General features: G+C 45.4%; 1 protein-coding gene across 1 annotated transcript in view; it reads right to left on the bottom strand.

Moving 5' to 3' along the window:
• LOC146799982 (uncharacterized) overlaps positions 1-26,865 on the bottom strand; it is a 263,851-nt gene that overhangs the window by 157,244 nt on the left and 79,742 nt on the right. The window contains exon 2 of the mRNA XM_085620925.1: positions 8,270-11,009. Within this exon, the coding sequence (XP_085477051.1) occupies positions 8,270-10,338 (2,069 nt within the window). The 5' untranslated portion in view covers positions 10,339-11,009. The remainder of the gene's footprint in view (positions 1-8,269; positions 11,010-26,865) is intronic.

Genomic DNA, 26,865 nt, shown 5'->3' with positions numbered 1-26,865 from the left:
TTATTACTAGGACAGCCGTAGACAGAGAGAGGGATTTGTTTCAGTGCCAGTGGATCAGAGCGGACCGTATGTTGAGGTGACTACAGCAAATGTAACGGAGCCCTTTCTGCTAGACACTGGTGCTGCAAAGAGTTCAATCATGCATTCAAAACTCCCTGGCGCACCTTTGTCTGGCGATATAAATGTTTCAGTAGGTTTTTCTGGCGCCCCAGTTAGAAACCCGATTTCTAGTCCCATGTCACTTTCTATTGGACCTTGCGAGCTGAAAGCACCCCTGATTCTAACAACAGGTTGTGGTGAGAATTTGCTAGGGTTAGATTTGTTGAAAAGATTACATGCTACACTGTATTGTTCACCGTCAGGGGTACAACTTACATTAGGCAGGACAGTGATTTCCCCGATGTACTTGTCTAAAAATACAATGCCGCCTGAATTGTCATCCCTTTCGGATGTCCTTTGGGCTACTGGTCCCAATGATGTGGGCCTCTTGGAGATACCGCCATACGTGGTAACTTTAAAGGTTAATGTCAGACTGCCACGTATTCCCCAGTACAAGATCTCTAATGAAGGCCAGAAAGCATTGTTAGACATTGTCAGCGATTTGATTAATAAGGGTGTAATTGAAGAGACAAGAGGCAACGTTTGCAACAGCCCGATTTTACCGGTTTTAAAACGAACGGACCCTTCACAGCCACCTGTTTACAGATTTGTGATTGATCTTAGAGAGGTTAATAAGATTGTTGTGCCACAGTTTCCAGTTGTGCCTGATATAACTGCCTTGTTAACGATGATTCCAGCCTCTGCTGCATGGTTTTCAGTGATCGATTTAAAGAATGCTTTCTTCAGCATCCCAATTGCAGAAGAGAGCAGAGACATTTTTGGCTTTAGTCTGGGAGGCCGAAGCTTCCGCTTCAAACGCGCTCCCCAGGGCTACTGTGAGAGTCCATCCATATACAGTCAAGCTTTGAAAGCGCAGCTTGATGCACTTGTTTTACCTAGTGGCGCTATTCTGATTCAGTACGTGGACGATTTACTAATCGCCGCGGATACTGAAAAGATCTGCAAAGAAGCCACATTGTCATTGTTGCGCCATTTATCTGCTTTCCATCATAAAGTGTCTCTCTCCAAGCTGCAATATTGTCGACAAGAAGTGACCTACTTAGGTCATCTCTTATCGAAGGAGGGAAGGAAACTGACCCCAGAAAGAATTCAAGCCATTGCGCAGTTGAGTGTGCCAAGAACACAGAGAGAAGTGCGTGCTTTCTTGGGCATTACCTCATACTGTAGGCACTGGATCCCAAATTTTTCCTTGTTGGCAAAACCTTTGTTAGCCTTAACATGCAAAGACACACCGAATCCTATCCCATGGTCTGAAGAGTGCCAGAAAAGTTTTGTGGAATTGCGCAATGCATTGTGTTCAGCACCTGTGTTGGGTACTCCTGACTACAGCAAGCCTTTTACATTGTATGTTCACGAGAAAGATGGTTGCGCATTATCAGTGTTAACACAGCCTTTTGGTGACAGACCGCGCCCATGCGCATATTTTTCATCAACCTTGGACCCTGTAGCGAGGGCATTGCCAAGCTGTCTGAGAGCGACAGCTGCTGCAGCTATGTCTATCCGACAATCTGCTGGTTTGGTAATGGACAACACATTGATCGTTATGGTTCCACATGCTGTAGACACATTATTAAACAGAACCAAGACACAACACTTGACTAGTGCGCGATTATCAGGCTATGAGCTCACACTGTTAGCAAACCACATACACATAAAGAGATGCAACACGCTGAATCCAGCTACGTTATTGCCAAATCCAGCAGACCTAGATGAGAATGAGCAACAGGACTGTCTGTTCAGAACAGAAGAAGAGACGAAAGGGAGAGTAGATCTAAAAGATACTCCCCTGGCTGAGTGTGATGGTACTTTATGGGTGGATGGTTCATGTTTCAAGCTCCCTAATGGTGATATGACTGCTGCATATGCTATCACGACGTTACACACGGTCGTGGAAACTGCACGAGTGCCCCATAATTCGGCCCAAGCAGCAGAATTAATCGCCCTCACGAGAGCGTGCGTGTTGTCTGAAGGAATGAGAGTGAATATATACACCGATCACAATTTTGGACGACTGTGGAAAGAACGTGGGTTCCTGACGTCGCATGGAGCTAAAATTCAGAATGGCAAGTTGGTGAATGATCTCCTTGAATCACTGACCCTACCATTACAAGTTGCGATTATGAAATGCAGTGCGCACAGGAAAATCACAGATGATGTTGGACGTGGGAATGCGTTTGCTGATGAGATTGCGAAAGAAACAGCACAGAATGTAAAGACTAGAATGTATATTGCAGGCCCCGCAAGACGGGTTGATGATGTTGGGATGTGTGAAAACACAATAGAGAGTGTGAAGTCGCTTCAAGCTGAAGCTACAGAGAAAGAATTAAGCAAGTGGAGAGAAAGTGTGGGTAAGTTAGATGAGAATGGTTGTTGGATTGATCTGACAGAACATAGGCGATGGTTGTTGCCCGATGCATATGTGCTTCCAGTAGTTACAATGGCACATGGGATGGCACATATCAGTACGAAAGGAATTTGTAAGTTGTTGGCTCCAGTATGGCAGAATGCTGGGATTCCCAAGTGTGCAGAGAATGTGGTCAAGAATTGCATGGTATGCTTGAAATACAACCCTGGTAGGGGAACCCCAACTCCAGCTGGTCATTTTGCACCCCCATCATACCCATTTGAAGTTTTGCAGCTGGACTTTATCCACATGGAAAGGTGCAACAACCTGAAATATGTACTGGTGGTTGTTTGTGCTTTCTCGAAGTGGATAGAGGCTTATCCTCTGAAAGATAACACTGCCCTGTCCACAGCCAAAGCTCTTGTGAAGGAGTTTTTTCCCAGGTTTGGAATGCCAAGAATGGTGTGGTGTGATAATGGAAGTGAGTTTGTGGGTAAAGTAATGAAGAATGTGTGTGAGGGTTTAGGCATCAAGCAAAAGTTCCACGCTGCAAATCACCCCCAATCAGCTGGATTAGTAGAGCGCTACAACGGTGCTCTAAAACTTAAGCTGGCCAAAATCCAGGCGAGCACCGGTCTTAAATGGCCTGATGCTCTGCCTTTAGCACTCCTGTCCACCAGAATGACCATACACTCACGAGTGGGACTTAGTTCCTATGAGGGAGAAATTCAGTGAGATCGAGCATCCAGTACTACTCGATTACTTGTATGATTTGACTGTTAAACTGCGTGTTTTACATCAACAGGTGCATGATACTCTTCCTCAAGCTTCTGAAACTCCTGGACACCCTATCGACCCTGGCACATGGGTGTTGATTAGAAACTTCCAGCGCAAGAGCAACGACGAGCCTCGCTGGATCGGCCCTCACCTTGTACTTTTATCAACAAGATCAGCGGTGCGAGTGAAGGGGAAGAAACACTGGATCCACGGCACCCACTGCAAGGTAGTTCCCTTGCCATATGACCGGTGGGTCCAGGAGGGTATCGCCGACTCTGAGACAGACACTGTACCTCGTTTTGTATAATTCAGTAATGCACGCATAAAAGGCACAGTTTCAGACCAAGAGAGTGACAATATTCTGCAAGAGGCTGTGCCACTGTCAAATCGATTGGACACCACAAAGCCTGAACTTTTGTTCCAAGACCAAACAGCACCTGGCCGTCTCCGCTATAATTTGAGACCAAGGCCTATGGACAAATAAAGATTTCCTTACTATTTCCTTTTTGACATTTTAGTTCTCCCATCTGAAGGACTTTCTTGATTTTTGTTTTTCGAACCACCATCCGGGTTCAGCCGCAGGGTCGCGGTGCCAAGACTCTGGGGTACAGGCCGAAGACGTTAGGTCAACGGTTCTGGTTGGTCTAGGGCGTTTCCCTGGACTGACAGGCGTACTCCTTAGCAGAAGAAACTCATCCGCCGCGAGCGGCCCGATTAGAGGATGGAGTTTTTTAAGATGGAGAGACCCGCTGAGGAAATTAACTTTAAAGCAAAGATATGTAAAATTATGAGAAGTAAATGTTTTGTATTTCTGTGCCTATTTATACTGTGTAGTATGATAATGTTTACTGTGGGATTTGTGTTTTTCTCCTCCCAGGAGCCCATTGCACCCACTGTACAGCCTATACCTCTTTCTACTGCCTCCTCACACTCTTTTCACCCTCTGCCTGAACATGAACAAACCAGACGATCAGAATTTGTAAATAACTCGTTTATTCAGCTCTTGCACCAACACCAACTAGTAATGAATACAACCAATTGCTGGGTCTGTGGGTTAATGCCACATACCATTAACAAGGGTATTCCCTATTTGGTGCTGCCCTTTAGTTACAATGGATCGTCATGGGCATTCCAGACCATGTTCCTCTACGCTCTAGATGCCTACTCCCCGCGACAACCGCGTTCCATCAGACCTAGTACAAATAATAAAGCCTTAGTGAGAGGAATTGCCGATATGAGTAGGGATATTGATGCATACTCATCCATTCCCAAAGAAGAGCTGAGAGCTTATGTAGGGTGGAACGCGACGGGGTATAGTATTAGTCTGGGTGAAAGACAGCGAAAAATCTCATCTCCAATCTGGGTCGTACCCCACATAGGTCGGTTCTGCTTACAGGGTAATGGTCAGAATCCTAGAGCCCAACTGGGAAGAAGTGACTGTACTGAAACGTACACTTTCCCGTCACAGTTTTCCCTTGCGTTTTTGGCTGCCAAGGGTACATATTTCATCTGCAATGACCGAGCATACACATGGTTGCCCCCTGATTTCTCGGGCACATGTTATATTGCGAACTTGCTACCGCCAACATATACTGCTGCCGCTGACTATCACAAGACCAGAGTTGTGAGGGGCGTGATTAGTAAGGAGGATACTGCCGGTCAGGAAGCAGGAGACTTCTTCTTGGGTTTCCTGCCGTTTTGGGGACCTATGGTAAATAGTAGGAACCTGAGACAACTGACTCATGTGGTTGAATCCACTGTCAATGTAACGGCTGGTGCCCTTGGTAATCTGACCGCTGAACTCCAAGCGGATCGCCTTATGACTTTGCAGAACCGCATGGTTCTAGACGTTATTCTTGCAGATCGCGGCGGGGTATGTAAGGTTATCCAATCCAGTTGTTGCATTTTCATACCAGATAACGCTCCAACAGTCTATCAAGCCATCTCCAAACTCCATAAAATATCTGAATCCATACACGTGGATAAGGGAGACTGGTCACTGGTGGGGTGGTTCTGGGAACGGATATCTGCCTGGGGTTGGAAAGTTCTAATGGTCATTGGAATGATCTTAGCCATTCTTTTCCTGTTCTGTCTGTGCATACAGTGTGCTCCTGCGATATGTGGCCTCTGTGCTACCTTATGTGTAAGGAAACCTGTATCGAGGGACGAGCTAAGTAATAGGATGATGCTACAGCAACATCTCCATGACTTTGTGAACATTGACCTAGACTCGGATTAAGATGAGTATAGTGATTGCCTATGTAAGGGCAAAAGGAGGGTCTGTCGTACTTTAATCTCTGTGACCGCGTAGGGGACAGGGCCCCACCCCTGTCTATCCTGGTATTAGCAAACCGTAAATGGTTAATGCGGTATGTATGAGTGCTTTATATATCGTTCTAGCTATGAATGCACTGTGTACACGTTATTCTGCTTCACTACGCGGGTTCCATTTTGGAGGCAGTGGCCATCTTGTGATTGCCCTCACATAGGCTATAATGAAGCAACTACGGGCCTTGCAATCCATGTGCCTTTCCATGACTCTTCTGTGACCTGGGCGGCTCGGTTCTACTGCCCCAGGTCAAACTGGTCTCACGAGCTCCCCTTCCTCCGGCCACCTGTGATTAACATCAGGGCTCAACGCACCATAAAGTCCTTTCATCACACGTAAGCCTCCGGCTAATACTCTTTCGCACCTGCTTGTTCCTGCTTTATGGCTTGTTTCCCAAAACAGGAGATGCTCATGTTTATTGGGGCCTATCGATTATCTAATGTGGGATCTGAACCTTGCTGTGTAAATAATGGTGGGCTGGCTTAACTGGAATGTGGGATAGTCATCATGACTCTGCTCTTTCGTTTGAACTGTACACTTGTTTATTGCCGTATCATAAACCTAGGAATGTATGCCTGAGGCAGGGAAAACTGTATTTAAGATGAAGTCCGTTTCTATGATTTTCAGCAGTCTCCTGAGAACATACACGCTGTTGTACTTCTAGGATACCTGTAATTGGTCTGCAGCCAATAAATGAATCTTTGACTTCACCTAGAAGACTCTGTGTTTCTGTAGGTCTGGAACAGGGTGAACCCAGAAGTCATAGGGTGTGTGCCCCTGCACCGCTGGGTCTAAAATACCCAGTACTTCACCTTGGTGCTTTCCTTTCACTCACTCACACTTGTTCACAATAAGAGTTGACAGTCACTGTTATGGTTCAAAAATGTTTATTTTAACTGTAGTGCTCTATAACGCAGTATATGAGCCACTACCAGCAGCATAACGCATAAACCTAAAACAGTTAACATTGTTGCATTTCCATAGATTATGAAGGGGTATGTCATCATATACAGTGGATTAAGAGCTATAATGCCTAACCACCCTCCCCTTGGTAAGAAGGAATTTTATTATATGAAGGAAGAGCTCTGGGCTTTGTCAACAGACCCCATTCCTTAGTGCCTAGATAGTATTTCTACATCATAGGAACAGCATAGCTCTTCATATTGGAAAGGTCCTTCTCCAAGTGTTAATTAGAACAAACATGCATCCCCGTAATATCAAAGCAGACATTTCCAGCAATAGCAGCTGTGTTTGAATGTTTTGTATAGGTGCTAGAGACTGACCAGAACAGAATAACAAGGGGCATTGTTTATCAACCTTGCACATCGTGTTCAGACGAAACTCAAGAAACAGACAGAGAAAGCAGAAAGTTCTCATGTGAAAGGCACAGAGTCTTGCAAAATAAAGTCATGTAGTATCATGTGCAAAAGCAGCATCATGGCAGCAGAGCTCACACTAACTTGGCAATGTCGACAATGACCCCAATGGCCATATGACAGTATGTTATGAGTAATCTATAATTGCTGAGTTTCATTTTGACTTTTCATAACCACATATAACTGTTTATGCCTCTACTTTAATCAGTATGATGTTTCTGTAGTACCTTGTACATTTTTATTATAAGTTAAAATCTGCCCAATTGTCTAGTTTTCTTCTGCTTGATATGTTGCTTAAATGGTTATTCAGTTATTCTGCATGTATTCCTGATTTCTCTTAGTATATTGGATGTGTTCTATAACAGTTTTGAATTGTACATTGTATGGCCACATGAAATTATGAAATCAGCACTTACTCTCATCTCCCCATGCTATACAGTATTCTGAACATTTGGGTCACTGCTGTTGTCATTACCTCTGTGGACGAAGGATGGTTAACTGTAAGCATGCAAGATTCCTTAATGCCCAATCCTCTGTCAGATATAATTTTTCAACAGAATTCTTGTTAAAATGCAGAATATTTACTGGATTTCCTCATTTCCCTGTCCTGGACTTTCTGATGCAACGAGAGATTACTTTTTTACTTGAATTTCTTACCGCGTTCAGAACATGCATGTGGTTTCACACTAGTGGGTGTTCTCTTGTGTATTATTCGTGATTTCTCTGTAACTAATATTTTGCCACATTCAAAGTATTTACACAATTTCAGTCTATGGTGACTGTCATATGATGACCCTATGTAGTTAAAGACTTTTGCACTTAGGGCCTGAGAATGAGCTGGTTGTAATTTTCTGACCCATGTGCTAACCCTCTTTTACTCATAGGTTGGAATTACAAGTTTGTAGGTATTTAACACATCTGATATTTATTGGGTGCGTTAAATAGCTCAACTTTTGTTAAATTTCAGTATGTCAAACCTGCCAAAAGTTAACAGGGGAAAACATACGGTGTTTACAGTATCATGTGGATTTTGGTGCGTTAAAGACCAAAACATGCATGTTATTCCCCGTAAACTTGTAATAGGTGTTACTTATGGCACATGATAAATAATGTACCACATGGTATCAGTATTTATCAGGGGCAATAAATAATGACAACTCGTAATCAGGCCCTTAGTACATTAATATGATTTCTTTAGCTGATCTCAGGTGGGGTGATAGATGATGCTTTTCCTTGAAAGTGTTGTCACTTTAAGTAAATGTACATGGTTTCTCTGTTGTAAAATATCTCAATTGTCATTGCATCTACACATTTAGTAAAGATGCGTGGCTTCTCAGATGAGTCAACAGATTACCTTTTTGATTAAAAGCTTTATAACATACAGAACATTTATATGGTTTCTCACCACTGTGAATCCTCTGATGTATCATCAGGTTTATCTTTGTAATGAAAGCCTTGTCACATTCAGAGCATTTATATGGTTTCTCCCCAGTGTGGATTTTCTGATGAAGTGAAAGGCTATACTTTTGGCTGAAAGCCTGGTCACATTCAGTACAATTATATGGTGTCTCTCCCGTGTGGATTTTCTGATGTGAGCACAGATGATCATTTCGACTGAAAGCTTTATCACATTCAGAACATTTATAAGGTTTCTCTCCAGTGTGAGTTCTCTGATGTATTGTCAGCCTTTGCTTTTTAACGTATGACTTGTCACATATAGAACATCTGTAGGGTTTCTCTCCAGTGTGATTTCTCTGGTGTACTAATAGTTCAGTCTTCAGAAAGAAAGTCTTGTCACATTCAGAGCATTTATAGGGTTTTTCTCCAGTGTGATTGCTCTGATGTCGCATTAGTTGATGTTTGATTCTGAAACCCTTGTCACACTCAGAACATTTGTATGGAGTCTCACCGCTGTGAGACATGTGATGTATCCTTAACAATTCTTTAGTAATGAAAGCCCTTTCACATTCAGAACATCCATAAGGTTTTGCCCCCGTGTGAACTCTCTGATGAATTATAAGCTGTGACTTTGTACTGAAAGTCTTCTCACATTCAGAACATTTATATGGTTTCTCACCAGTGTGAATTCTCTGGTGTTTGGATAGGTCATCTTTTCTGCTAAAATATTTTTGACATTCAGAACATTTATATGGTTTCTCGCCGGTGTGAAATCTTTGATGTATTATTAGCTGGCCCTTCGTGATGAAACACTTGTCACACTCAGAACATGTATGTGGTTTCTCGCCAGTGTGGGTTTTCTGATGTCTTATCAGATGTGTTTTTTTACAAAAAACCTTATTACATTCTGAACACCTATATAGTTTTTCCCCGGTATGAATTTTCTCATGTGATGATAAATCACCTTTTTGCTTGAAAGTCTTGTCACATTCAGAGCATTTATATGGTCTTTCTCCAGTGTGATCTTTCTGATGTTGTAATAGTTGATGTTTGGTTCTGAAACCCTTGTCACACTCAGAACATTTGTAAGGAGTCTCACCGCTGTGAGACATGTGATGCAGCCTTAAATTGCCTTTTGTAGTGAAAGCCTTTTCACATTCAGAACATTTGTAAGGTTTCTCACCGCTGTGAGACATGTGATGTAGCCTTAAATTGCCTTTTGTAGTGAAAGCCTTTTCACATTCAGAACATTTGTAAGGTTTCTCACCGCTGTGAGACATGTGATGCAGCCTTAAATTGCCTTTTGTAGTGAAAGCCTTTTCACATTCAGAACATTTGTAAGGTTTTGTGCCAGTGTGAACTCTCTGATGTATTATCAGCTCTGCCTTTGTAATGAAAGCCTTCTCACATTCAGAACATTTATTTGGTTTCTCACCGGTGTGAGACATGTGATGTCGCCTTAAACTTTCTTTTATAGTAAAAGCCTTTTCACATTCAGAACACACATAAGGTTTAGCTCTAGTGTGTGTTCTCTGATGTTGTATCAGTTTTGCATTGTGACTGAAAGTTTTATTACATTTTGTACATCTATATGATTTTCCCCCAGTGTGAATTCTCTCCTGTGATAAATCACTCTTGTCTTTGAAAGTCTTCTCACATTCAGGACATTTATACGGTTTCTCTGTAGTGTGATTGCTGTGATGTAGTACTAGTTCACCCTTTTGACTGGAAGCCTTATCGCGTTCAGAACATTCACATGGTTTCTCACCAGTATGAGTTTGTTGATCTAGTTTCAGCTGTGCCTTTGTAATGAATTTCTGGTCACACTGAGTGCATTTATCTGGTCTTGGTTCAGTGTGGCCTGACGTTTGTCCAATGAGAGAGCCATTTGTGAAAAAATCTTTACATTTGAGACAGTGAAATGTTTTTTCTTCAGTACGATTTTGTTTGCCTACCATCAAATGGCATTTTCTAACAGACGGCTTGGTAAACATTGTAGATTTATTTTGTCTTAGTATGCTGCGATCTCCTTGATGTTTTCCTAATGGGTATTTATATAGAAATCTCTGTCACATTTAGAGCATTTGTGCGCCTCCTCCATAATGCACACATTATGTTTAAATAATGAATTTCTTGTAATAAAATCCTAGAGACACTCGGTAAATGTGTGTAGCTTCTACTGTGTCTGTCCAGGTTAGTAGTTTCAAGTTAGTTGCAGTTTACTTACACTTATAGATGAAAAATAACCTCTCTACCATCTAAATTCTTATTAATAGTATTAGAACTGCAAAGTTGTTTTCCTGTAAAGATTTATTACATACTGTAAATTTGTGTGGCCTTTCTCCTTTGTGGGTCCCTTGATGGATCAAAGTTCCTTGGAATGTTAATTTGTTGCCATACTCATGAAATACTCCTTACTCCTTTGTTGTGACGTACTATGTCAAATTTATGAGGCATCCATTGGTGTCTGCAACCAATTTTGACAGAAAAAGGTTGTTTGCGCAATGAGCACACATGGCTAACAATTATATAGAGATTCCTTAGTTGAAAAAAGTCTCCAAAAACGTTTGTACATTTCAGGGGGCTAGTGTCTCAAAAGTTGAATTGCAGTTCCTGGTGTCCACGATATTCCTCTGACTATAGCTTTTTTGGGGATTTCTTTCACCTACGGGACAAAAAAATATATATAAGAATTAGCATTTTATGAGCCAAAAAATAAAAATAACAGCATTAGAAAAATCTATTTGTTTTCTTGTATGGATATGAAGTAACAAAATCCAGGAATGCTTCTGTAAGTTATACTCACAACGCATTAGCATAGAACTAGTATTAAAAATTTGGTGAACACGGAAATTTAATTCATTTATGAACCAAAAGATTTGCAAATGTGTAATGAGATCCAAAGCACATTGTTAATTATTCACTAACAATGTTCACAACACAAATTATAATGGACACTGAGATATCTGTAATCCAATTACCAACCACATAATGAGAAACATAGGTAAAATTGGTAATGATGACTGCTGACAAGATGGATTAAAACAAAAACCAGGATGTCTAATCCATTAATTTTATGTCAGGACCGGAGGCGAGGATTATGCTGTAACTTTCATTTATTCCTACAGCCAGCAGTATTCAACTTTTAATACTTCAACAAAAAACTAGCACTCCCATGGTGCTTTAGGCAGTCCAGACAGTCCATCACAGCCACCAATCGGCATCCTTCATCAACCTCGAGGGCGTGTACATCCTGCTGCAACTCCTCTTTCTTTCCTGCTAGCCAGCAGATAAGTCAATTTTTTTTTCTCTCTTCATTGAGTTGACTTTGTTTGTGGTATTAATATGATTTGTTTGCCCTGATTGTCGATTTGTGATATTGTGCGCTTTGTTCAGTAGCTGCACTCTGTGTCAGGCGAGTTGTTTGCACTTGTAATTGAGCCTAATTGCTTCCTTCACGCTCCAGTGACCCTTCTATTGAAGCGCTCGGCATTTCCCTAACTCCGGAGAGTTGGGTTTTCTCACGTTACGGTTACTTTACTTTCACACTTCAGTGATTCTTTGTCAGGGCCGCAGACGCATTCGGGAAAGCTCCGCTCGCGGCCCTCAGTGACAGGCTTTGGCGCAGTGCATTCCAGACCGGCAGGGGGGCGCGCTTTGAACTCACTGGTACAGAGACGCTCCTTGCGCAATTCTGGCCTCCGGCACGATTATTCCTTGCCTGTCAGGTCTGGGAACCCTGACACCTGCCTACGCGGGTTGAACTTGGTTTTTTCTGCATCTGCAGCCACAGCTTGACATCCTCACTTGTAAGGTCAGATTTATGCCGTGTGGCAGCTGTTTTAGGCGGCGCAATCACTTTTAGCTGTGGTAAGGGTGGGCCCAGACCTTTTTGACACCCACAGATTATTAGGGTGAGTCGCCCCAGGGCAGTTCTTTCGCCTGCCTGTCGCTTGCGCCACAAAAGTAAAGTGCTTCGCAATATATATTTATTTCCTCTGCCATTACTACACAGGCTCGCCTGTCCACGTGTGAGCGTGCAGTCTGCTATTAGTTGCTGTCCCTGGTCATCACCTTTAGCAAGGGACATGGATTATTCCAAGGAGGAATCCCTCCAAGTTCTCCCTTTGGACGACGAGTTTTGTGACGCTGTGGACGCGTCTATACACCAAGCAGTGGAGGCAGCAATGGGTCCTTTTGAACGCTGAATAATGAAGTATGCCTGTGCCATCGAGGCAGAGAGACCCCAACGCGCCGAAAAGTGTAAGAGCACCTCGGCTCCAGATTTGAGAGCATTCAAACGCCTTAGAAGAGCTTTCCTAGCCAGACCCCCCCCCCGCTGAAGACATGACACTGCATACCCTGGAAATCCCAGAGTTTGGTCACGAGGAGGATGACGACTCTACAGGAGACTCATGACGATACAGGCCCATTCACTTCCTGGGGCTCTGGCGCACTCCCTTCTGAGCCATCCCAACACGATGAATAACCCTCTGATATGCTGGTCCCGGAGGACCACGTGCATCCACGATCATCAGCCTGGGCACGTTCCCCGAAGGTCTCAGCGTTCGTAGCTGGACGCCTGCGCAAACCCCTGCAGAAGGTGGTTAGAGCCTGCCTTAGGGCAGAGTGTCCCCGTCCAGCCCTGCCGGATAAGGTTGCAACCATACCCGAGGTTGACCCCCAAGATGGCAACCTTCTTGCAGAAGTATGTACGGGACCCTAAGAAGGGCATTGATTGATCATGGAAGAATTGTCAGGATAAGCTCCTGGACCTCACCGGGCCGCTCACTAAGATTCTGGAGCTGGCGGAGGAGGCGAAGGCGTCAGGTTCTCCCTTATCCCCTGAGCACATTTCCAACTGGGCACAGACGGCCATAGTTTTACTGGGAAATGCTAATTAAGCCCTTTCTACAGAAAGGCGGCGCTCCTTCCTATTAAAGGATGATCCCAAATTAGGGGAACTGGCCTCTTCGGAGGCAGGCACAGTGGCCCAAGGTGGTCTCTTCGGAGACCCCTTCATAAAGGAGCTCACTAAATTAGTTTCAACCTTTACTTCATTGGACAAGGCGCAGACTTCCATTAAGCAAGTATTCCACTCTCGTGTTTTTGTCAGTGCGGTCCGTGGCAGGAGGTGATCGGCCGGCAAGTTTTACACCCAAGGCTCCCAACGAGGAGGCACGAAAACCAAGGATCCTGGCTGGCAGGAATTTTTCCAGTCCCGCCGTGGATACAGAAGCCGAGGAGGCAGAGGTCGAGGCCAACCTCTGCCCGCGACAGGTGAACCTTTTACCTTTACGTCATCTCAAGATGGGGGGCAGGTTGTCTCTTTTCGAACACAATTGGAGAGATATTACATCAGACGCCTGGGTGTTACAGTAAAAGATTTCCAAATAGAGTTCTACGGTACTCCCGTCCAGGATACTTGTCCCAGGCCGCTGTTTTTCGCACAGGAAAAGACCACCCTCATAGACAAAGAGGTGGCCGATCTTTTGCGGAAAGGAGCCATAGTCCCTTCCACCCTACACCCGAGAGGGTTTCTCAGCAACATCTTTGTCGTGGACAAGAAGGACGGCGGTCAGCGTCCAGTCATAAACCTCAAAGAATTCAAATCAGTGGTTGGTTTACCGCCACTTCAAGATGGAGGGCATCCGTCTCCTGCGCGATCTCCTCCAACCCAACGATTGGATGGCCCGTCTGGATTTAAAGGATGTGTACATCACGGTACCATTCTTGCAACGTCCTTCTGAAGATGGACAAAATCTCAGCGGTGGGTTATATCAACCACCTCGGGGTATGAAGTCCAAAGCCTTGGCGGATCTAGCCATGGACCTATGGACCTTTAGTCTTTCCCACAACATCTCGCTGAAGGCGGAATACCTCCCGGGAGTGTCCAACATAGTGGCGGACAGGTGCTCCAGGAGTTGGATGGACATGAGCTTGTTACAACTTCAACCACGGATCTTCCAGAGGCTGAACGACACATGGGGCCCGTTTCAGTGGACCTTTTCGCGTCCAGGCTGGACCATCAGCTTCCAAAGTTTTACAGTCGGAAGCCGGATCCATTAGCGGCAGCAACGGATGCGTTCCTTCAGGACTGGTTCGGGGACACTGGTTATGCCTTTCCCCCCTTCACGATGATCATGAGGCTTATGACTCATTTGCGCAGACAGCAGGCGAGGGTGGTCCTGATTACTCCTTATTGGAGGTCACAAGTATGGTTTCCAGTTCTACTGGAACTTTCTTGGGATTCTCCAATCCTTCTACCCCGAGATCCCTTTCTCCTGAGGGATCCTCAGGGCCTCCCTCACCCTCTCCTCCAGCAAGGGAGAATGCCTCTAGTGGCATGGCGGATTACCAGCTTCGCTGGAGAGTCGGAGGACTATCGCAAGAGACTCAGCGATTGCTGGGAGCCGCATGTGCAGACAACACCAACAAGAGCTATTAGTCGGCCCGATCTCGATGGGTTGGTTGGTGTGTTCAGAATGATCACAATCCCATGGAGTGCGAAGTGGTAGCGATCCTGAATTTTTTGGCATCTCTAGCTGCGCAGGGTTTAGCCTACTGGACGATCAATATTTACCGCTCAGCGATTTCAGCAGGTCACCTGCCGGTACAGGGCCACCCTGTTGGGGAGCACCCACTGGTTTGTAAACGTTTGCAGGGCATTCGATCAATGCTTCCCCCCTGGAACCTAGATATTCATCTCTTTGGGATGTTAACAGGGTTCTCCATCTGTTTAAATCTTGGTAAGCCAACAGGTATTTGTCCCGCAAGGAAATTTCGGTGAAGCTGGCGATGCTATTGTGCTTTGTTTCATGCCGCAGGGTGTCTGACGTCCGGGCCTTGGATATTTCGGGTCGAGTTTACACCCCACAGGGAGTCACTTTCCATATTGCACGCAGGACTAAGTCAGACTCTAGGGTCATCTCATACCCGGCTTTTGACGGCTCTCCCAAGCTATGTGTGGCCAGATGCCTCAAGGAATATGAGAACATGACGGAGGAGACGCGTGCTCAAGGCAGTTCCACCACCGATGATTGCACGATGGGTCAGATGGGCGATGCAAGAAGCGGGCATAAATGTCTCGCAGTTCGGCGCCCATTCTGTGAGAGGTGCCATGGCGTCAAACGCTTTCTCCCTGGGAGCCAGGCTGGAAGACATTTTGAATGCGGCAGACTGGTCATCAGACTCGATGTTCAAGAGGTTCTATTTCAAGCCAGTCTTTGATATGGCCTCGCTGGTGGTGGATAAGCTTTGAACGAGCATAATGCTCGCCTCCGGTCCTGACAAAGAATGAAAAATTTCCTAGTAATCATGACGGAAAGTTTCAATTCTATTAAGGATGCGGAGGCGAGGAATATTCCTTCCCAGGGCTCTAGCGATCTCCTGATGCCACCCTTTGTGGCGGACTTTGTTTCATCGGGTTGGCGAGGCCTCGTTTGGTCTAAGTATATATATTTTCATCTTGCATCAATTGATTTCATTATGGAAATGTATGTTTTCTCTGGCCCTCCTCTGATAATATCTCAGTGATCGTGTTATGACGTTGACTGTTTCTGTTATGAAAAATAGAGTCATGGGCCTTCTGGTTAGTTTTTTTCAGGTTCTGATGGTGCCCAAAACAACTGAGGGAATGCGGGTTGGTTCTGGCTGCAGTCTCGAAAGAGGAGTTGCAAAAGGATGTACACGCCTTCGAGGTTGATGGAGGATGCTGATTGGTGGCTGTGATGGACTGTTTGGACTGCCTAAAGCACCATGGGAGTGCTGGTTTTTTGTTGAAGTATTAAAAGTTGAATACTGCTGGCTGTAGGAATAAATTAAAGTTACAGCATCGCCTCCGCGTCCTTAATAGAATTGAAACTTTCTGTCATGATTACTAGGAAAAGTTTCATTATGGCATGAATTGACATTGACAAAGACATTACCATTAAATGGCGATATCCACAGAATGTATTGAGATGAATAAGAAAGCTTCTAAGACATGTATTTATTCCAGTTATTTGAGGAGCACAGCAATACCAACTACAGTTTTCTAGTGCTAAAGAGGAGAACGCTGCGGCCAGAGGTTAAGGTTTTATTGAAGAAATTGTCAAGTTTTTAGAAGCTTTGTACAAACAACGTTATCAGGCATCGATCATAGATATAAAGGAAAAGAATTCCACAGTTTGGCAACAGTGACTGAAAGGCACACACACTTTTCTGAGATTTGCAATTCGAAGGCTGAAGAGGAACGAAGAGTTCAGGTTAGAGAGTACGAACACAATAACTCCTTGATAAATATTTCCATGTATATTTTTGTGACAGATCGAATGTCCCAAAAGCACAGTATAAAACTCAAACAATGATACATGTGATCTAACTTGCTGAGCGTGGATATGCCAAAAACAAAGATACCTTCTAATCCATTGATCAGAGCTTTAACTAACACAGAAACTAAGGCCTGATCTAGTGTTTGGCAGTCGAACTGCCATATGCCAAATTTAGAGATCACTGCCGGCCACACAGCTACAGTCAAGGTACTAAACATTTGGTGGACAGCCGCTGCTGGTTCTGACTTTCATTCACCAAAATTTACTTACGTTTTTATTTTTCAAAAAGTGGGAATATGTAATTGAAAACAAAAAACTATTCACCGCCATACACAGGGAGTTTTTTTCTACCTCGGTGTGGGTATCATTGAGTGTTTTTCCTGTCCTTTCATCGCCAGGTTATACTGCCAGTTAACAGAGACAAAAACACATCACATCACATAGTTTACCCTGAATAAAATGGGTCGTGCTATGCCCTTCGTCAGACGGCCCTTTCTCTGTTGTGCTGCCTGAGGGTGCTGGCCGTCAACAGAGCTAACGGGGGCTTTGTTCACTGGAAGTTGTTAATGCTCTAATGACTTGGTTTGGGGGAAAAGCATACCCTGTCACTTTTGTGACTAAATACAGTTCTTCACCAAACTCCAAATCGGGCCAGAAGATGCCTGTGATCAGATGCGCACAGAACTGAATTACACAGAAACCAAGATATCTGTAATGTAATCACTGTGTCAACGGCAATTACTCCTAACCTGAATATCTTATGACTCAGTAGCACAAAAACTGAATTCAAATTGTATTTATTAATGGTTATATGAATGCTATAACTATGCTTTTATGGTTTCAACTGAAATTAGTATTTTATTGAATGTTATAGCAAAGCTGTACACAGATTAGCACAAGTTCACGTTTAACATAAACAAATCCAGCAACAATGTACACATTTAAGAAAAAATAAGCATAGACTTAGTCGTTGCCTCAGAACTTTTATCATATACTTCAACCTTCTGTGGGATCCCTAATTGTATTCCTTCCTTGGTGTTGGTGAAATATGATTAGTATTTTTGAAGGTGTTCCACTTTACACTCTAAAATGACATGCTGCTCATGATACAACTAGTAGGGACTCACTTCCCTTCAATTCTTCTAATATCCCAGAAACGTCATTAAAGGGAGCTGAACCATGTACTGAGCATGTGCAGAAATCTCTCAACACATATAAGGCCATAAGCTGCAAGGGAGTGCCTCCGGTGTGCCATAGGCAAGCCTGTCTTGCTTGTATGCCCCTAATCACCGCCTGAAATACTGCCTCTTTCCTATAAGGTAATCTGTTTTTTCTTACTTACCTCTGAGCAACTACATTAATTGGCAAGCGCTGTCTCTGTCCATTCTCATTCTCAAATGACTGGGTCCCATTTCACCTGAAATACTGCCTCTTTCCTATAAGGTAAGCCGGCTTTTCTTACTTACCTCTGAGCAACTACATTCATTGGCAAGCGCTGTCTCTGTCCACTCATTCTCAGATGACTGGGTCACATTTACTTACACCACCATCTGCTCAGCATCATATTTTCACAAAATTGAACACCAACACACTATCCACATACCTGAAAATTGTAATATCATAATAACAAATAGATCACAAGGGAGGCGTGGTCGCCATTACCCACTGTTCTGACCTTCAAATCCTTCCCTCCTCATACCCAGACTCTCTACTTCAGGAAGGCCTGGCAAGTTCATTACACTGGAATCATAACTCTGTGCAACGAAATCTGCCATATTGCCAATTAAACATTGTAATTTCCAAGCTTCATGGACTATACCGGCAGCAAAACGTTGCTATTTCCAAGCTCCATGATTTACAAGTCTTCCTCTGCAAATTAGTCATCAATAAAGATATCAATATTGCGCTTCAGGGCTTTAATTTGTGGCTTGAAAACCCATCACATCTGTCTGATATCTTCTACTCCACTCTATAGACAGACTTAAACTTCAATCTCAACAACCCTCACATTAAGAAGGTCATTTTCTGGATCGCCTTTTCAGTACAGACTAGCCTGTGCACATATTAAAGTGCCTTCAAGCTATCTAGTCAGAACATTTTACTGTTACATTTGAAGTGATCTTTCATCCTTCGCAAATAAAATTACTGTTCCTGTTCTAAACCTACAGGGAACTGGAATTAATTGGAGCCTCTCTATTTCCAAAGCTCCTGACTAATTAATTTCCAGTCAGACATGGACTACAATTGATGTATACGCTTTTCCTAAAATGTATAAACAGACTGCCCAAAATTCTTAACCATCATATTCTTTTACAATTCACTTCCCCTTGTTGGACAAGCTACTTACCTTCTGTAATGCCTTATCTGGTAGAGACATGATCTAGCCGCAGATTCCTTACCTTTGAAATTCCAGGCATCAGGCTGGATCCGAAAGATTTTTGAAAGCAGTACCCCTGCGTGCCAAAAGGTGGCGTCGGTCGATTCTACGTGACGTTGTAGGCATCGGGTTTGTTGTTATCGCGATGTCCGCATTATCTATATAGGCGCCACACCGGCGCACTGACATCAGTACTTTTCACGACTTTCCACGCCAGAAGCACTGAGCCATGAAGTGACTGCCCATGGTGTGCCAAAAACAACAAGGGCCCTAAAGGAGAAACAGCCCTAACACTAAACCAATCCACAGTACAGGGAGACTGGGTGGGTCGGTAAGGAATCTGCGGCTAGATCATGTCTCTACCAGATAAGGTGTTACTGAAGGTAAGTAACTTGTCCATCTGATAGAGACATGTCGCTGCAGATTTCTTACCTTTGAACAGGTACCCAAGTCCTACAAAACAGAGCGGCCAAAGAGGCCCTCCCTGCGGACCTGAGAATCCAGGCAGTAGTCTCTGGCAAACATGTGCAGAGACACCCACATGGCCGCTTGGTAAATGTCAGAACCTGGAACACTACACTGGAGAGCCGTAGTGGCTGCTTTCGCCCTGGTAGAATGGGCTCTAAGGCCTTCAGGAGGTTGTCTCTTCCCCAAGGCGTAGCATATTTTTATGCAAAGGATGACCCAGCATGAAATAGTCCTCTTCTGAACAGCTCACCCTTCTTTGCTCTGACGTACCCTTTGAAGAGTTGGTCGTCCACCCAGAACTCTTTTGTACAATCAAGGTAGAACAATAATGCTCTTTTTGGGTCAAGACGGTGGAGATGCTCATCTTCCTTGGAAGGATGCGGAGGTGCATAGAAAGTGGGCAAACAGATTGGGCCGGATGGAAAGGTGTTACCACCTTTGGCAGAAAAGATGCCCTAGTGCCGAGCACTACTTTGTCTGGAAACACGGTCAGGTAAGGAGGCTGAGATGACAGTGATTGTAGTTCGCTCACCCTCATGGCAGAAGTAATTGCCACTAAAAAGGCAGTTTTAATACTGAGCAGCGGAAACGGGGGCAATTGAGCAGATGTTAAAATGGTGCACACATCAATAAAGTAATAAAGTAAGGACCAAATTAAGGTCCCATTAGGGCATAATAAAAGGTGAAGGGGTGAACATATGGGTAAGCCCCTTCAAAAACCTCTGAGCAAGAGGAGATTTGAAAAGCGATGGCTGATCCGGCAGCCGAAGAAAAGCAGACACGGCCGAAAGGTAGACCTTCAGAGTGCCCAGAGCAGAGCCCTGCTGGGACAATGTGAGAATAAACAGAAAGGCATCTGACAGTGAAGCAGACAAAGGAAAGGGTCAATAGACCGTTCTGTACAGTAGTTACAAACCAACTTCGTGGAGGGACCTCTGGCTGCCAGAATAACCTCACAGACTTCGGCAGGAAGGTCAAAAGCGGTCAACTGCCGCCACTCAATCTCCACGCAAGGAGGTGGAGTGTACAAGTTCCGGTGGAGGACCCTGCATAGCTGCTGCAACAGAAGATCCTCTTGAAGAAGCAGCCTGACTGAAAAATGGATGCTCATGTATAGAAGCTTGGGATACCAGACTCTCCGTGCCCAGTCCGGAGCCATAAGGATGACTTGGGCCCAGTTGCTCCTAATCTTGAGCACTCAGGGTAGGAGTGGTATGGGCAGAAAGGGGTATAGGAGGCCTGTGCTCCACTTGCGAAAAAAAGTGCCACAGAGCGAGAGGCGCCTTGGAAACTTCCAACGTGAAAACTGCTGACATTGCGCATTCTCTTCAGAGGCGAACAGATCTAACCAAGGCTCTCCCCACTGTAGAAAGAGAACTTGCACCACCTTTGGATGGAGACACCACTCGTGATCTGCAAGGCATCGGCGGCTTAGTTCATCTGCTCTGGCGTTCAGAAAACCGTCCAGATGTTGAACCACAAGGTAAATGCCCTGTTGGTCCAGCTAAGTCCAGAGACGCAGGGCCTTCTGACAAAGGGTCCATGACCCCACTCGGCCCTGTTTGTTGCAATACCACATGGCGGTAGTGTTGTCTGTGAACACTTGAACTAGCCTTCCTTTGCGGGATGGTAAAAAGGCTTTCAGTGCCAACCAGATTGCATGAAGCTCCAACATATTGATATGGAGCTTGGCTTCTGCCGTAGACCAGAAGCCTCTAATCTCCACCTCTCCCAGATGGCCGCCCTCACCCAGGAGGGACGCATCTGTGACTACCATGAGATCTGGGTGGGGATGGGAGAGGGGTCGCCTGTGACCAAATTGCGGTTTGTCAGCCACTACCACGGGTCGTTCGCTGTCACCTCCGATATCTGAACTAGGTCGGTGAGAGTTCCTCGATGCTGCGCCCATTGGAACTTCAAGTCGCACTGCAGTTCCTGCATGTGCCATCTGGCATGGTCCACTAGCAGGATGCAGGAGGCCATGAGGCCGAACAGCCTAAGTCAGTCTCACTGAAATCCAGGATAGAGGCTGAAACTTCAGTATTATAGCCCGAATGTGCTAGACTCGCCATTCGGGAGGATATGCCCAAATCTGCATTGTGTCCAGAACTGCTCCAATGAAAGGGAGCTTCTGAGACGGAGTCAGGTGTGACTTTGGCACATTGATAGTGAGCAGGAGGTTCGCCGTAGTCTGGAGGTGGAAGACGACTGCTTTGGACGAGCCCGCATTCAACAATCAGTCATCGAGATAGGGGGAAGACTGGAACCCCTGATCTCCGCAGATGGGCTGCGACCACCGTCATCACCTTGGTGAACACCCGAGGGGCACTGGTGAGGCTGAAGGGGAGCACAGCTAACTGAAAGTTCTCCTTTTTTGAGGAAGTAGTTGAGGGCTCTGAGGTCTAGGATAGGACGTAGGCCTCCGTGCTTCTTCGGAACTAGAAAATAGAGGGAATACAACCACAGCCTATCTCTGGTCCGGGAACCCTCTCTATGGCTCCCTTGGCCAAGAGAGTCTTGAATTCATTCCGGAATAAGGCAAGGGGATCCTCTGTAAACCGGTCGTAAGTTGAAGGCATGGAGGAAGGAGTAGTCTTGAAGGGAAAGGAGTAGCCCCTTCAGACTATTTGCTGCACCCACCCTTCCGAGGTGATATCTCGCCAGTGGTGGAGGTGAGGGCGTATCCTGCCAGCAACTGGACATCCATGATCCAGAAGGATCGGACTAGGAGGGTTTGCGGTGGAGGAGGGGGTTGTCGCTTGACCTGACTTCTAGATACCCATTCGACGGGATCGGGCGAACCACGTCTATGGCCCGCAGCGGTTGCTGGACTTGCGGGGTCCTCTGGCTGGAATAGGGTTGGTGCGGTTGAAGTTCCTCCCATAGCCACGAAAGGGGCAAAAAGCAGACACAGGCTGAGATGATGTGGAGAGACCGAAGGATGTGGTCGTAGTCCACGAGTTCTTAAAATGCTCAAGCGCTGCGTGCTCCTTGTCTCCAAATATACGGGAGCCATCAACGGGCATGTCCATAAGGTTAGATTGGACATCTCCCGAAAAGCCAGACGTCCTCAGCCAGACGTGACGCCTCGCGGCCACCGTAGAGGGTATTGCTTTGCCTAGTAAGGTTGTAATAGCTTGGGAGAGGAGAGCTCAGTCCTCCTCCGAGACTCTGGAAAGCACTTATGTATCCCATAGAGAATGGGAGTAACGGTCCAAGAGGCAATGTTAGACTGTTGGAAGAAAAGATTTTCTTACCAAAACTGTCCAGCCTTTTGTATTCCCTGTCTGGGGGTGAGGAAGGGAATGCGCCGTGGAAAGTGGAGGCCTGGATTACCAAGCTCTGTGGGGTGCGGTAGGTAGAGAGGAAAGCTGGGTTGGCCAATGCAGGGCGGTGGAGAATGGTTCTATTCACAGAAGCCCCTGTGCTGGGCTTGGGCCAGGTACCCAGTAGAACATCTGTCAAGGCCTCGTTGAAAGGCAGCAAGGGTCCTGAGGAAGAGACACCAGGCTGCAGGGCCTCCGTCAGGACATTAGTCAGGACTGCCACCATAGGAAGCTGCATGTCTAAGACCTCCACAGCCCTACGCACCATCATTGCAAATGAAGCTCCCTCATCAGCAGCCAGGTTAGGGGGAGACAGCATGCTAGAATTTGGAGAGGTGCCCAGGCCGCTGGCATGTCCCAGGTCCTCAGATCAGTCCAGGTCATAATTGGGTTGCAGGATTTCTAAGGTATCCTGCTGCCTTCCCAATCTTCATCCTCCGTGCCTAACCCTTCAGAATAGGGCAGGTTAAATGGCGTGTCATCGAAATGATGATAGGGGAGATCCAAGAGGGCCGTGGCCAGAGCTGAAGGTACGGAACCCACGGGCCTCCTTCAGCTGAACCTGCAGGCCCCAAGGCGCGCCAGCAGGATCAGGCCGTCCACATACGGCACACATGGCATCATAAAATTCCTTTAGGAAAGGGAGGGAAACGCGGAGAGGAGCCGCAAACTTCTCCTGTGATTGATGGGTTAAAGTCGTGGTGCTTCTTTCCTGATTGCTCGTACTTCGAGGAAGACTTCGAACCACTGGAGCGGTGCTCGGACCGTGCCCTCAACCGAGACAGAGCGAAATCAAGGAGGTGACCTCCGTAGCGCTGACACCTACCTGCAGTCAGCTTTAGGGACCGCTCCCTCAAAGCCTTCTGCACCATGGCCCGGCAATTGGAGCACAACTGTGTCGTGACCGAGCTCCAGGCCCCAGACACACTAAATGGGAGTCCGTGACTGACATGGCGCGATGACAGGCACCGCACGGCTTAAACCCAGAGGCTTTCTTGCTCGACATACCTAGCACACCAAAAAGAGTCGACAAAAAATCTAAAAAGCTCGCGGCTACTCCTTGGAGTGTCCCGGCGCTAGGAAAGGAGAACCAGTGACAGAACCGAGCAGGCAGTCCCAGGGCCACTGACCTATTGTGCAAAAAGCCAAGTTTTTAATCCGCGTCTAAAACTGAGGAGGTCCTGCGCCTGATGCAAGGCTGGAGGCAGGTTATTCCAGAGCCAAGAAGCTACCACCTGGAAATACTGCCCACCCAGACGAGAGCGGGAGAACCTTGGGATCTGCGAGAGTAGCTGATTTGAAGACCTCAGACTTCTAGATGGAACATAGTGCTGGCACCTGTTTCTCAGATACAAGGCCCCAATATTGTGGAAGGCCTTATAAGCCAGCACCACGGCCTTGAAATGTGTCCTCTTTCGTACTGAAAGCCAGTGCAAGGACTTCAGGTGAGGAGTCATGTGTGTCCTGAGGTCCACCATAAGTATGGCTCTAGCCGCGGTGTTTTGTACCACCTGTAAGCGGCCGAGAAGATAATCAGGAAGGCAGACGTAAAGAACGTTTACATAATCAAGGCGGGACAAAATCAGTGCTTGTACTGCTGTTTTCCTATGAGAAATTGGGAGTAGTGGGAGGAAGTTTCTCAGCATTTTCAGTAGGTAAAAACATGTGCAGCCACAGCCTGAACCTGGGATTTCATGGACATATCCGTGTCCAATGTTACCCTGAGATTCTTAACAGTTGTGGCTGAGGTAGCAGGAGGGGACATGTTCTGTGGCCACCATTCACGCCACTCTTCCCTCGGATTGTGACCAAAGAAGATAATTTCTGATTTCTCAGAATTGCACAGTAGTTGATTCTGTTTAAACCACTCAAATACTGCTGACAGGCAGGTGTTTATCTCATTCCCATTCAGGGCCTCATCCTTACAACAGTTGTGTGTCATCTGAATAAGACATGATTTTGGCGCCGTATTGTTCTGCCAACGGCGCCAAGGGGGCCATAAACACATTAAACAGAGTGGGGCTTAAAATAGATCCTTGTGGAACACCTACATTAAGTGGTAGGAAAGGGGCCGCAAAAGGGGGAGACCAGACTGTTTGCTGACGATTTTCCAGATAAGATGTAAACCACTGCAGGGCCATGCCCCATATACCACATCTTTGGAGTCTACCCAAAAGGAGGTCATGGGGCACGGTATCGAAAGCTGCGGATAGGTCCAACAGTATCAAAACTGCCTTCCCTCCTTTATCAAGTGAGGTTTTAATGGATTCAGAGATATCCAGAAGGGCTGTTTCAGTACTGAAATTAGCTTGGAACCCTGATTGGCTCGGATGTAATACACAGTTGGTCTCAACAAAATACGCAACAACCTTATTTACGTATTTCTCCAGGACCTTGGAGAAAAAGGGCAGCAACAAAATTGGCCTGTAGTTGCTGGCTACAGAAGGGTCGGCTGAAGATTTTTTTTAGAAATGGGAGAATTTTCCCGTGCTTCCAACTATTCGGCATCACTCCTTCAGCCAGAGAGAGATTTAGAATCTTGTTGACTGCCGGGTTTATCACCTCTGCAACAAATGCTAGTATTTTCGCATGGCAGGGGTCTGAGGGTGAGCATGATTTTAGTGATTTCAACATCTTCAGTGAGTCATCCAGCGTGATTGGAGGAAAGTGCAGTAGGGGTCCACTGGCATTGGGTAAAGCAAGGGGGAGCTTATCAATAATGACTGCTGTGGCAGTGGGTGCTTCCCTAAGCGTAGCTTGGATGGTAGTAATTTTTGTATAAAAATAGTGTGCAATGCGGGTCGTCCATTCATTTGTGGGAATAAAAAGACTGTTTGTAGCGCACAGGGAAGAGAAATCTTTGACAATTTTTAACAACTCCTTACTTTTGTTGCCTGCTTTCTCTATTTTTAAGGACAGGAAGTTCTTTCTTTCCAAGAGGACTTTGGCATAGTGGGCTTTTAATGCCGCTTTATACGCTAACTTATCCTCGGAACTAAAATTCTTCCTTCAGGCTCTCTGCAGACATTTGCAGACATTTTACTTCTTAGAATCGTGGGGGACATATGGCCAGCTTTCCAGGGCTCGCTAAACATCCTACGTCAGGAGGGGAGAGAGCTACCCAATTACAGATACCACAGTTAAGATCCTTCATGTCGGCAACAGAGGATGAGTGGGGGCGGCAACTCACACACTTACCAATTGCCAACAGACATTTCCTGCTGTAGCATATGCGACTGTCCCTTGAATGCAGATTACTTGGTGTAAAAGAACCAGCATTTCCAGCGCCAGACGCCTCCGGGACGCTGACGGGCGCAGACGTGTTTTTGCTGTTTCATGTAATTAAATTAGGTGTTATGAGAGGTGTTTATGCTATAACTCGATAGAAACATTCCCAATAACAGTAAAACTGAACTAAGATGTTTTGACCCTGCGCCCATGTTGCTCTTTTTCTGTAGTGATGTCCTACATTTGTATTTGATACTGTCGCTGTGTAAATACCCAGGAGTTTGGCAGTTTTGTTAAGTTACAAGAACTTTAAAGTGCTGTATTTGCATTAGTGCGGCCTTTCAGCGCTAAACTGTTTGGAAACCTTCATGCTCAAGCCTGTCACAAACTGCAGTTTGTTGTTAGAATCAGCAATATTGCAGGTTTGGATAATTTGTGCACATATGTGAAAGTCATTTTGTAGCTCTACTTTCATGCAAGTATGAAGTAAACAATTCTCATGACACACACCACACTCTGCAGCCAGTGTTGAAGAAATTGTGATGAAATACACTGTTTTCCCACAATTATTTCAAAGCTTTCTTTGGGAGGATGAACCCCCTGAAAATCCCTGGTTTGGGTAAGGTCTGCCTGGCACAGCCTGAAAACATAAGAATATTCAATTAGTGCTACTTTAGAACCTCTGGGTCTTAGGCAATTATGCTTTTAAATTCACCATGTGGTCCAGTGTTTTGAAAATGTTCATGGTGGAAAACTCTTTTAATTTCCCTTTTTTTTAACCTTGCACAAGGCATTTAGGGGCAGTTATTT

Source organism: Triturus cristatus, chromosome 8 (genome assembly GCF_964204655.1).
Source record: "Triturus cristatus chromosome 8, aTriCri1.1, whole genome shotgun sequence".
NCBI classification, from domain to species: domain Eukaryota; kingdom Metazoa; phylum Chordata; class Amphibia; order Caudata; family Salamandridae; genus Triturus; species Triturus cristatus.
The sequence above is the reverse complement of the archived record's forward strand: the minus strand, read 5'-3'. Positions and strand labels throughout refer to the sequence as shown.